The sequence below is a fragment of the Aptenodytes patagonicus genome, chromosome 3 (assembly GCF_965638725.1).
Source record: "Aptenodytes patagonicus chromosome 3, bAptPat1.pri.cur, whole genome shotgun sequence".
NCBI lineage: Eukaryota > Metazoa > Chordata > Aves > Sphenisciformes > Spheniscidae > Aptenodytes > Aptenodytes patagonicus.
Genome location: NC_134951.1, coordinates 73,733,507 through 73,744,874, shown reverse-complemented (window position 1 = coordinate 73,744,874; position 11,368 = coordinate 73,733,507). Strand labels below are relative to the sequence as shown.

The 11,368-nt window shown below is 44.9% G+C and overlaps 1 protein-coding gene across 1 annotated transcript; it reads right to left on the bottom strand.

Moving 5' to 3' along the window:
- Window positions 1-3,235: 3,235 nt before the first annotated feature.
- On the bottom strand, window positions 3,236-9,557 carry FBXO5 (F-box protein 5). Its single transcript, XM_076333833.1, has 5 exons — window positions 9,515-9,557; window positions 6,842-7,578; window positions 6,432-6,522; window positions 5,044-5,205; window positions 3,236-3,487 (listed from the first exon to the last, which is right to left on the bottom strand). Exons 2-5 carry the CDS (start codon window positions 7,561-7,563, stop codon window positions 3,236-3,238), a joined length of 1,227 nt encoding a protein of 408 aa, XP_076189948.1. The 5' UTR covers window positions 7,564-7,578; window positions 9,515-9,557.
- Between the last annotated feature and the right edge of the window lie 1,811 nt (window positions 9,558-11,368).

The window sequence follows — 11,368 nt, the reverse complement described above, 5'->3', positions numbered from 1 at the left end:
CAGAGCAGAGAAACATCCCACCCTTCTTCACCATGCAGAGCCATGCCTAGAGATAAGCAAGTAACTGGGAGAAATCTGTACTCTTGCACCAGCCAGACAGGGGACTCTGTCAGCCTGCTGGTATTTATCATGCCCCGTAGATCTCAAAGGCGTATGTAATGTGAGTAAGAAGCTTATCACGTTCCTGCAATGTGACTGGGGCTGCCAAACGTTGAGTCTGAAAGTGGTTTTGACAACCCAGCTGTAGTAGTTGGGGACAACTCACCTCCATATGGCAAGTGCTATGCTCTTGCGCTAGGTACAACTCTCAGGTGATTACATATCAAAGGCATGTTCAAGATAGGCTCAGCACAGACATTAACAACAATTTGCACGTACCACTTTGTTCCCACCTTTGGCACATAAATCACTCTCCTCAGCACTGGTTGAGGCACCTGCTAGTACTAACATCCAGCACCCTCACCCTCTGTAAGGAGCTGCTTTCTCGCTCAGCAGTAGATGCCAGCATGCCTGGGTGGGGACTGATTGTCCACTCTGTTTTTTTCTGCCGTACACCATTCACTGAAGCTATTTATGGGGAGACCAACAATCATGTGGCTTTCAGTAGGATGCATAGTTTTTATTCAGGTCCAGTGCTCAGCATTGTTGGGCAAGGTTTCAGCTGTTGGGTAAGATTATCATACAGGAAGAAACAGCTGTGTGGCCACCACAGATCCCCATACTTCTCTTTAGAAATTTTGATAAGAAAATTGCAAGCATTGTTAACAGGTCAAGGTCCTTAAGGAGCTGTCACCCACCTGTTGAAGGCTGCGATCTTGAATGTCTATTCCGATTATTAACACTAAAGCTGGTAGGCAAGGGTCTGAGGATCAGGATAAGACAAAAATGGTTGGGCAAGAGGAAAGAAACAGCCACAATGGTTTGCAGCAGACCCATTACAGCTTGGCCAAAGCTTCATTAGAAGTCAAGTAATCTGACCTTTCCATCAAGGTTTCAGGTAGAAGGTAGTTGCCTCTTATCACTCAGAAGTTAGTGAAAAATGTCTGTTTCTTCATATTGTTCATCTCCAGTTGTGACCACTGAAACCATGTAGTCCAATTCTTCCCCCTTATCTGGAGGTAACAAGGAATTTTCCCCAAAATTCTAAATTTCTACAGGAAACAAATGAACAAGCAGCTGTTCTTCACTCTCTCCATGTACAAATTGTTAGGCTTACTAGACAGTGGCTAGTTCCCCTTAGTAAGCTCAAAACCTGAAAAGGTAAACCTGCTAAGTTTGTAACATCCACACAAATTTTAATTCAAGATGTATCATACTCTGCAACACCAGTCCGAGTGTGGATGCCTGTGCCACATTTCTCAAAATCAATGTACAAAAGGGCAGTTCTGTCCAGATCACATTAAGGTATCTGTGCTCTTCAGGACACAGGAATTTCAGTAGACACAGGTGAAAATTTTCTAACAAACTTTTGCTTATAATATTTCTTATCTATCTCTGCTTAGCCTACAGCCTAACTGTGGTCGCATGCGTATTAAGCCCCTGACCACTGCCTTTTCCTTGTCTCACAAAATGCTGGAGACACCAATATCCAGTAGTTGAGGGCTGTTACTTCCTATACAAACACCATTCTTCTTCTGGCCTGCAGGACTGGTTGGTAAAGGTGGTATGGTCTAATTACCAGAATAAGGTATAATAGGATGGAAGGCTTCTACCTTTCATTCTCAGATCTTGAGCACATCCATAAGTGGACTTAAATAGACAAAAGATTTATAGAATGAAAGTTCTTAATATAACTCAGCCAGCCTATTATTTTAAGTCTCAGGTTTAGGTTAGGAGATTAAGCTCGCCACATAAAAGCAGAATGCTAGAGGTCCTGCTCAACTGTTTCTACCACTGCTGTCACAAATAGAAAATTAACAAGTGCAGGAAAAGTTGCCATGCAGTATACAACTGCTGTCCCAGTTCAAGGAGCAGGACCTACAATGCTGCCTTCCAGTCAGTTATCTACCTACTAACGGGGAAAAAACTACCCAAACCCCAAACACTTCCACAACCAATCCTTTTCTTGAAAGCTTGCCTTTCTTTGCTGTGGAATCACCAAGACTTTACTGACAGTGAGCTAGTTCTGCAACAGCAACATAAATTCAGCCAATAGAAAATTTTCCATTGAATGCGTTGGTTCAGAAACTGTCAGCAATTACTGCTAAGAGCCTTTAGGTAAGCTGCAGGAATGCAGCACAAGAATGGATTCAGTATGTTTTACACAAAAACAGGAGATGTGCTCTTTGTTAAATCAACATTTAAGAAGCACATACTAGAAAACTTGAGAAATGAGCATGAAAAATAGTCTTTTAGGACGATAAATAGGAAGTCCGGATTTGCCAACCAAGTTGTTGAGAACAGTAATTTATTTTCACATTTACAAGACAAACATGAATAATATTTAAAGTAGTATTTACAAATATATACAAATATAAAAAAAATTATCTTATGATTTGGAAAAAACTGGCAAAGTATTTTTTTTTAGCAGTATAGCCAAGATACAGTACTTTTTTTTTTTTAAGTTGGAAGGGGTATCACCTCAGTTCAAGGAAAACCTGCAGTTTCTGAATGAAGAAGGAAGAGCAACAAGTTAAGATTCACATAGGGTAAACTATCAGAGAAAATGGTATTATGAACTGTCACATTTTAAAATTAAGGCAAAGCCTTGGAGAAAAAAATCATAAAATCTAGACTCCCTCATAATTCTATGTTAAAAGGGATTTCACTCACCTCACTTGACATTTTCACTATAAATGCTTTTAAAAGACTTTTGACCAAGAGTAAACATTTAAATAAAACACAGTTTACGCTTCCCCCTTCTGGCATTCAAGAATTGCTAGGGTTACACATGGAAGACTACTTGCCAAAACTTTTGTTTTGTTCAATATTATTGTGGGGTGTTTTGAAGACTGGAACACAATAGACAAATTGTCAAGACAATATTTAAAATGTTATTAGAATCCATATCCAGAATTTTCTTTTAAATTTATAGATAAGACTTTTTTAAATTGATATTTGTGATGTTTCCTAGGAATTTCAACACGACCAAATAGTACAGAGGAATAATAAAATTAACCCTTTTTTTAATATAGAATAGCAGAAAGCATTTTCTTGTTTGATTTTCTTTGTGGATAACTTCATATCCTAAAAAAACTTCTTGGGACATCTGACAATCTGTATTGGGAGGGATGGATCACAATCGCCGTAGATTCTGTTTGCTTTTCTTAGTCCCAGGAAGCGGCCCTAGCTTAGAGTTGGGTTTCACTGGTTTGCAACTCATACAGTCACTGGAGCTGTGATAGCTGCACATGCACTTTGTGCAAAAGTCAAAGCCACAACTTTCACGATTGCACGTCGCTCTTTGTAGATAGGAGTCATACTTTGCAGGTGAGCCACAGCGATGGCAGACTTTAAGGCTTTCAGTGTTTTTCAAGGTCTTCGCAGCCTGTTGGAAAAAATGTGTAAAGAAAATCATGAGTGGAGGGTAAATACACACCCCAAACTCTCCCTGACGTTATGTAAGTGCCACAAAATGTATTATAACTTCTCCTACTCTAGAGACATAAATTGCAAATTTAGCCTAATTCTGGTTGTATCAAATTCTGATGGAGAACAGGAATAATCAGTATATAACTGCGGGTACTTTGGACTGGAATAGAGGTAGCCAATTTAAAATTCTTTAAAATTTAAAGTTAAAGGACAGACAGACTAAATGCAAAGCAGTAAGAAAAACAGCCCTCCTGAATCCTCCAAACCTCATCCAAGGATGGCGATTTAGTTAACGTTAATTTAAAAAGAGAAAATCAATCTGAATTCCATTTAAATCATTAACATTTTTGAAAAGTGAGCAATGCTGTGTCCAGAAATCTCAGCTGTGGGACTCTTGGCTTGAGATACCCAATGGAAGCAATTCCTACTTCTCTCCAATGAATTCATTTTTGACACAAACAGATCCACCATTCAAAATCATTCAGCATTAGAAAATTATAGACCTGTATAACACCTTATATCACTCAATTGTTAAAAGCAAAATGTTTCTATAATCTAAATGTGTGTGTATAGACATATATATATTTATAAAAAAAATTTAGACTGCTACTTCACTGTACAGTTGAACTTTCAGATTCCTAATGCTACAAAGTACTATATAGTAGTATTAGAGCAGCTTGATCATACTTTCCAGTGCAGTTATATCATCTTCTCTTATTGCACCAATTTGCAGAACATGACTTTTGAGCTTGAGTATAAAAACTTTTTCTAGTTAGGAAAATCTGTTGCTTATTAACAAACAACAAAACTTTCAGTAAACATTTTTAAAAGTCTTATAAGACACTCGCAATGTAGACCAGCACCAATATGTGGGGAAATAAAAAAGCTTAAGAAAAACAACAAGGTGAAGGGAAACCTAGGCTGTTGGCAGTTATCAGCAACTCCAAATGTGTGACACACTACAAATACATAGTTAAAAAAAGCTATTTTAATGTCAGATAATTAGTTGGGAAAAAAGCATATAATGAACAGGAGAAATATTCATTTGTTTAATTTTTAAAAAATAAGAACTATTTAGTCTTTGGTCTTTTTTTTTTTTTAAATTGCCCATCAGTGTTGAAGCAAAATTGACAGTTTTTGTGGGATTGCTTATCTGGAAAACATGTGATTCGTTATAAGCCCATAGCAACTAAGAGGAAATGATTAAACATTTTCATGCCTAATCCAAGCCAAAATGTAAGCCAAAAAAAAAAAATCACTAAGCCATGTTGAGGGTACCTAGACACCCGGAGGGGTGGGGAAAGATGTAGAACATCCCAGTGTATCAATATTCTCCACTTAGTTTCTGACATTGTCTTAAAATAGGCTCAATAAGCAAAATCTGGCAGCCATACTAATAAGAGTTACAAGCACTTCAAACTGGAGATACTACTTTCAGAAAAATGCTTTACAAGCTGATCGTGTGCCAGACAACATGTGAGAAATTAAAGATGAATGGAAACCACCAGTTACCTCAGAAAACTCCATATGCCTGCTGTGATTCTTAGATGCTTTGGATCTGGTGCCTTTTTTAATCATGTTGTTTGGTGGGGTTGCTTTCTGAATGGAAGCTAAAGCTGCTCGGTAGAGAACATACTCCCTTGTTGCAGCATCCTCTGATGCCTTAATGCCATTCTAATGAAAAGAAAAACAAGAACAAAATTTGAGAAGAGACTTATCTGATACTGACTTTTTGTTTAATAGAAGTCAACGACTTATTTTTGATCCTTCCTTCTGGCTAGAAGGTTTCCAATAATAAAGCGTCATACCAAGTAGTATGCTACCAATTTTGTCTTAGCTTTCTCAGTCACTACTGTTATAAATGCGTAGAACAGACCCCTAGTTCAGACCATCAAAACCAACCATCTTCTATTACATAATGCAACTTATTTTCATATTAACGCATCGTAATTATTTAGGCAGAGCATGTAACCTAGTCACTGCAATGTTTTAAAGCACAAAGCAATATTTCTAATTCTTTACGGTGAACAGGGATGCTTGAAGTTTTCCTTCTGAGAAGTAAACTCCTCCCGCCAATTTTCTAAGTTTGCAGTTCAGGTTAAAAAAAAAGCATACAATGGCAGGGAGGAAATCAAACTTTATGGGATGAATGTTCACTGGTGTCCAACTGTTTCATCCCAACAGGCTAGCACTGTAAAATACTACATAAAATTCAAACTAGTTGACTACCTTATTCTGTGGCAGATCCTAAGCCTTGTTTCATTGTGTCTCCATCTCTCAAGGAAGAAAAACACCCCTGATGTTTTAAGAGAGTCCTGCCTTGGTAAAGTGCAATGCTAGGGTGGTTGGATCTTGTATTTTTTATTTCATAGGACAAATAGGCATCAGGAATAGCTCACAGTGCAAAAAGCTTTTCAGTTTTCTGTAGCCAACATGTTGCACTTCAGAGACTGTTGCTAGAAAGCATGAGCAGAGAACCTGAGTCACACAGTCAGCTGAGTGGTTTCTCTCAGTCTCTCTCCCTTCTGGATCAGTGGGGACGCTGAAGTAAGCAAGCCCCTCCCGAGAGCCTCTAGGGCTTGCCCAGCAGGCAGTGCTGGAACTGACCCTCTCCTTCCTGCCTTCCTCTGTAACACAGGACATGTGGAAGCTCTTGAGAACATCTGCATCTCTCCTTGGGTAACCTTCTCAGTCAACCTTCCTCGGGCTCCAAAGACAATGAAGTGACTAGCAACAGCTGAGACAGGGCATCCTAAACAGAACAAACTCAGACACTCCCGTGATAACATTTTCAATCTAAGAAACTCTTCTGCGATCTCTTAAGGCTGGGAGGAGTCTCGAAATAGCAGAAAGACACTGCTGGTTTAGGCCCGAAATATCTAACAAGTGTGGAAACTTACAGAAAGGTTTTTCACAGCTTTACTATACGTTTGGAAAATCCATTTATCTTCTTGTAGAATCTTCTGCCATGTTGTGCTGACTTTGGCAAAACTGCAACGACAATGCAAACATATCAGTTACCTCCTAGGAAAGGGAAAACGTTTTTAATAGTGGGAATAACCATGTAATCTTTTTCTTTCATGTAGAAGATGGGATATGTTCACAGTTGTAGTCTTTAATTTGCCTTCTAGGGAAAAGATGCATTCTCCATATATATCGTGGCTTACATTGACAGTTTATGTTTTACTATATTAATACATAATACTAACCATTGAGTAAATGTCACCAGCCCCATATCTAAAACATTCTTAAGCCATCTCATTAGTTTGTTTACTTTCCCAATGAAATACAATGAGATCAATATACTTACTTTAGTAAATCCATTTCACCAAGATGCCTTAAAATGTTTGCTAATATATGCTTCAGGTTCTTTTGGAAGAGTTCAGCAAGAATGTCTATTCTATCTAATCCCATTTTCTTTCCAATTAGGTTACAAAGTTCAACCTTTCCCCTAAAAACAATTCTGTCTACGGCAGCCCAAGACTTGAGATTTCTTTTACCACTTTTTTTCAAAGTTGAGCAAATCATTTCTTCATAATGGATTACTGGCAACAAAGTCTTCTTTGAAAACTGTGCTTGGTTTTGGTTCTTCATGAGGCAATGCTTTGGTGTGCCACAGAGATTCCCAGCCAAAGGTATACTATCCTCGTGTTCTATTGCATCAGCGTATTGGTTACTTAACATAGATGAATAACCACTGTCCTCATTAAATTTACTGTTTTCCAGTGCCTCCATTTCATAGATACCTTCATCAAGTCTCTGGGTTACTTGTTTGTTTTCTTTGTTATGTACAGGTCTTCCTTCATCTTCAAGATCTAGATTTCTGGTGGCCGCATGGTATGAGTCACTAAGGAGTATTTTCTGATGCTCTTCAGCACAGCTTTTACAAAAGCCTTCCTCATAATTCAAGGGGCAGGATTCTTCCAGACTTGTTTTCTCTACAGCAGATTTCAGTGGTGCAAACCCAGCGTGAAGAGACGTACAATCAAAATCACATTTCATTTTGAAAGAGTGGTTAAGGTTTGATTTCATTATTTTGTTTGTATCCTGCAAGAAACAACAAGGACAGTATTACAACACAGCATAAACTGCATCAGAAATTCTTTTTCTTATAAAGAACGGATCATGCCTTCCTTCTGCATTATGAATTTTAAGCTTTTATCTAACTCACCCTCTAGCGTCTAAAACACAGGCAACTAGTGGAACTAAGGATTTGAACAGCCACACATTAAATCTATGCAAAATCTTCTCAAAATTAGAGCTTTATGCTGCATATAACCGGGGCGAGAAAACTGGCTGGGTGACTGACTTTGTCACTGTTCCACCAGTACAGATGACTTTTAGACACACCAATGCCTCCACTTCCTACCCTCAATGCAGCAACATACTCGGGACACTTGCGGCGCCTGCAAGGGACGCCAGTGGCAGAGGCTCAATGAGTGACAGCAGGCCCCTGCAGGGGTATAAGCCAGGCCAGAGCAGCCTGAAGTTTGCATCCAAGGCCAGAGGCAATGCTGCCAATGCAGCCAGGTAGCCGGCATTTTTAGAAGGGGAGGAGGCTGGGTGGCACAGGAAAAGCTCGAGTGCTCACATGCGTGTGTACATCACAATGGCAAGCAGCGACCATTAAACAATGGTCAAAGTGAAGTAAAGGTTACTTACAAGTATGATTGTAAGGGGGTGGGAGGTCGGTAGATATTATAGGGAAATTGAGCTTTTCTGGCCCCGTTTCTTTCCCCTCCCCCCGAAGTGCGGTGCTATCTATATTAACAATTGCGGGGGGATGGGCGAGGGCTGAAGGGGAGAAGGAAGCCATCTCTGTCGTCTTAAATCTAAGGGGAAAATAATTTTCAACATGCTTTGCGATGCGTAGGAAAAATAAGCTCCTCCATTTAAACTAGTTTTTTAAGGGATTCAAGCACTTCCAGCAGTTTCGGAAAAAAGTATTGGAAAAATGTGTTTCATGAACGTTTCAGAGAAAAAGTCCCTTCTTCGTACCTACGTTGGGTGGAAGAAAGGAGCAAAACCGCTTATGGCTTTGTACAGTGTGAGTCGGGGGAGAGATGCAAGCCCTCGCTAAGCCTCCTCCTCCCCCTCCCCCTCCGCTTGCGCGCCGCGAGCGAGCAGAGGAGCTTTTGGGCTGAAACCCTGCAGAACTGGGAAACGTCCCCCTCCTGTTTCGGGGCGCCAGGGCCGGCCCCGACCCCCCGGCGGAGCGGGCTCAGCCGCGGGCCCCCGCGGCGCTGTCAGGCTGCTCCCGCCCAGCGCTCAAGATGGCCCGGGTCGGCGGCAGGTAGACCGGCTCCCGGCCCTGCCGTGCCCCGCGGCCCCAGGAACCGCACCCCGCGCCTTCGGGGGTCTCCGCTTTCCCCCGCGTTGGAGGATTCCCCCTAAAATGGTGGCGGCGGGGCGGGCAGGAGCGCGCCGGGGGGATGCCCTCCTCCGGCGGCGTCGCCCGGCGGGCGGAAGACAGCGCGGCGCGGCGCCTCCCCGCCCGCCGCTGCCCGCCGGCGGGAGCTGCGCTCCCCACCCCGGCTCGGCCCCGGCCCCGCTAGTGCGCGGCGGGCAGCGGGGCGCGCCCCACACGCGGCTCGGTGGCGGGACCGGGGCGCTCGGCGGCCGCCTATGCGCCGCCGTCCCATCCCGTCCCGTCCCGCCGGCAGGATAGCTGCGGGGCGAGGCTGGGGAGGGCGGCGGGCCGGGCGGCCGCCGGGGATCCCCGTCCCCGGTCCGCCTGCCGCCCCTCGCAGCACCGCCAGCGCCCCCAGCCCCGCCACCACGTACGCCGGCAGCCGCCGCCGTCCCGGCCACCGAGCCCTCATCGCGCAGCCCCGCCGCCCCGAACGGGCCCCGCGACAGAGCCCCCGCCGCCCCGGCCACCGAGCCCTCATCGCGCAGCCCCGCCGCCCCGAACCGGCCCCGCGACGGAGCCCCCGCCGCCCCGAGCCGGCCCCGCGACGGAGCCCCCGCCGCCCGCGCTCACCTGCAGGGCTGCGCCGCCGCGGCCGCGGGCAGTGAGTGCGCGGCCGCCCTCGCCGGGTACTTTTAAAAACTTTGAATTTGGTATCCAAACCCGCGCCGGCCAATCGGGCGCCGGCGGCGGGGGCGGCGCGGCCAATGGGAGGCGGGCGGAAGGCGGGGGCCAATCCGAGGCGCCGCGGGCGGAGCCGGCCCGGCTCACATTTTCCCTCCTCGGCCGGCAAGGAGCGAGGCGAGTGGCGCGGAGGTGGCGCGCGCGCGCGCTCCGAGCGGGGCGGGGGCGGAGCCTCTCCCGCCCGGCGGCCCGCCCCTTCCTCCCGTCCTCCGGCACCCGAACGCTCTCACGGCGCTCTCCGGAACGAACAACCGGGTTCTGGGCCGCGGGGGTGACGCACGCCTGCGCGCTGCCTGGCGCCCAGCTACGTGTCTGCGTTTGCTTTTATAGACGGATGCGCCTGGGGTCCTCCCGTCGCCCTCGCACGCTCAGAGCGCGCGCTCCAGGTGCGCGAAGCTCCTCTACCGGGGAAGGATCTGTTAAGTCCGGCGGCGGATCTCACATCCCAGTTCCTTCCCGAGGAAGAATTGTGTTTATTTTAAAGCATGATCAACATTACTAGTAGTTGGCAGAGCGAGGAGGAGGGCTACCGGGAGCTAAGCAGGCTGGGCGCCCGTGCAGGGATCCCGCCGCTGCTGAAAACGGAATCTTCCCACAGCTCAGGGAGGTTGCGTTTGTAGCGGGACGACTGACCTTGCACTGGAACGAGTATGGAGCGAGGAAGGGACTGGAAGTCGTTATGCAGTAAAGCTTGCCATGGCAGACCGAGGAGGTACCACTCAAGATCGTGAGGCCCACCTCGCATGACACTGCCAGATGCCAGTTTTGGGATACCTCTGTCAGCCTCCTGCCAGGACCACGTGATGCCTGGCTTTTCTCACGCCGGCCGGAGGCTGGCCGCTTGCAAGGCAACAACACATCTAGTGTCTGTTCGGGAGCCAGGCAAGAACAGGGAGGCGGCGAGCCAGGCAGGATCTGGCCAGCCGGGCTACCAGCTGGAACATCAGGGAAGGTCTAGGGTGACAAAGACCTGAACGCTTGTGTAAGTTTCATGCAGTAGTCCAGTGCTTAGACCTGGCTGATGGCCCTTATTTGTCTGGAGGAATATGAAGCTGATGTTAAGAGAGAAGGAATCGCAAACTCCATCCGTCACTTGGTATAAGATAGCCTGGCTTTAAGTGAAGTCAAGACGACTGTCACAAGTGCTCTGTAGTCTTTCGTTTACGGTACTGATCTGGTAGGAGTAAAGACTTCGATCCTAGTTTCTGCTCCAATCAATATCTAATTATTGCACACACAAAATGTGCCAATGTTTATTTTTACTTTCTTATGTGCCAGTTGGGAGTTGTAGATCTGCTAGTAAATCTAGACCTAGGTCTCACACTTACCAGCAGGAAATATGTATGCCTCACCTTATGCATACAAGCACTCTGACGTCTGAAGTTAATGTATGCATCTTTAATTAAAAGACTTGGAACTTAATCATAGTTACCATGCAGTATTTCCTAGAAAACAAATAATCCTATGTGTTTTTTTGACATTCATTGGTTCAAACTGCAGTCTCAAATGTAATAAGAGAAGATAATAAACTGATAATAATCAGTTGATTTTTATATAGGATGTTTAAATAATGCATTTCTATAAGCCATCTGTAGCGAACTTACTTTGTTCCTCTTCTAATTGCTTACACTAATTTTAATCAGAAGTCTGAAAGTAAACACCCCTATATTCGTGGTAACATTCTTCCTTAGGTTCCAATTTCTTATTTACTGGTATTTGTATTTCAAATACATTCTGTGTGTG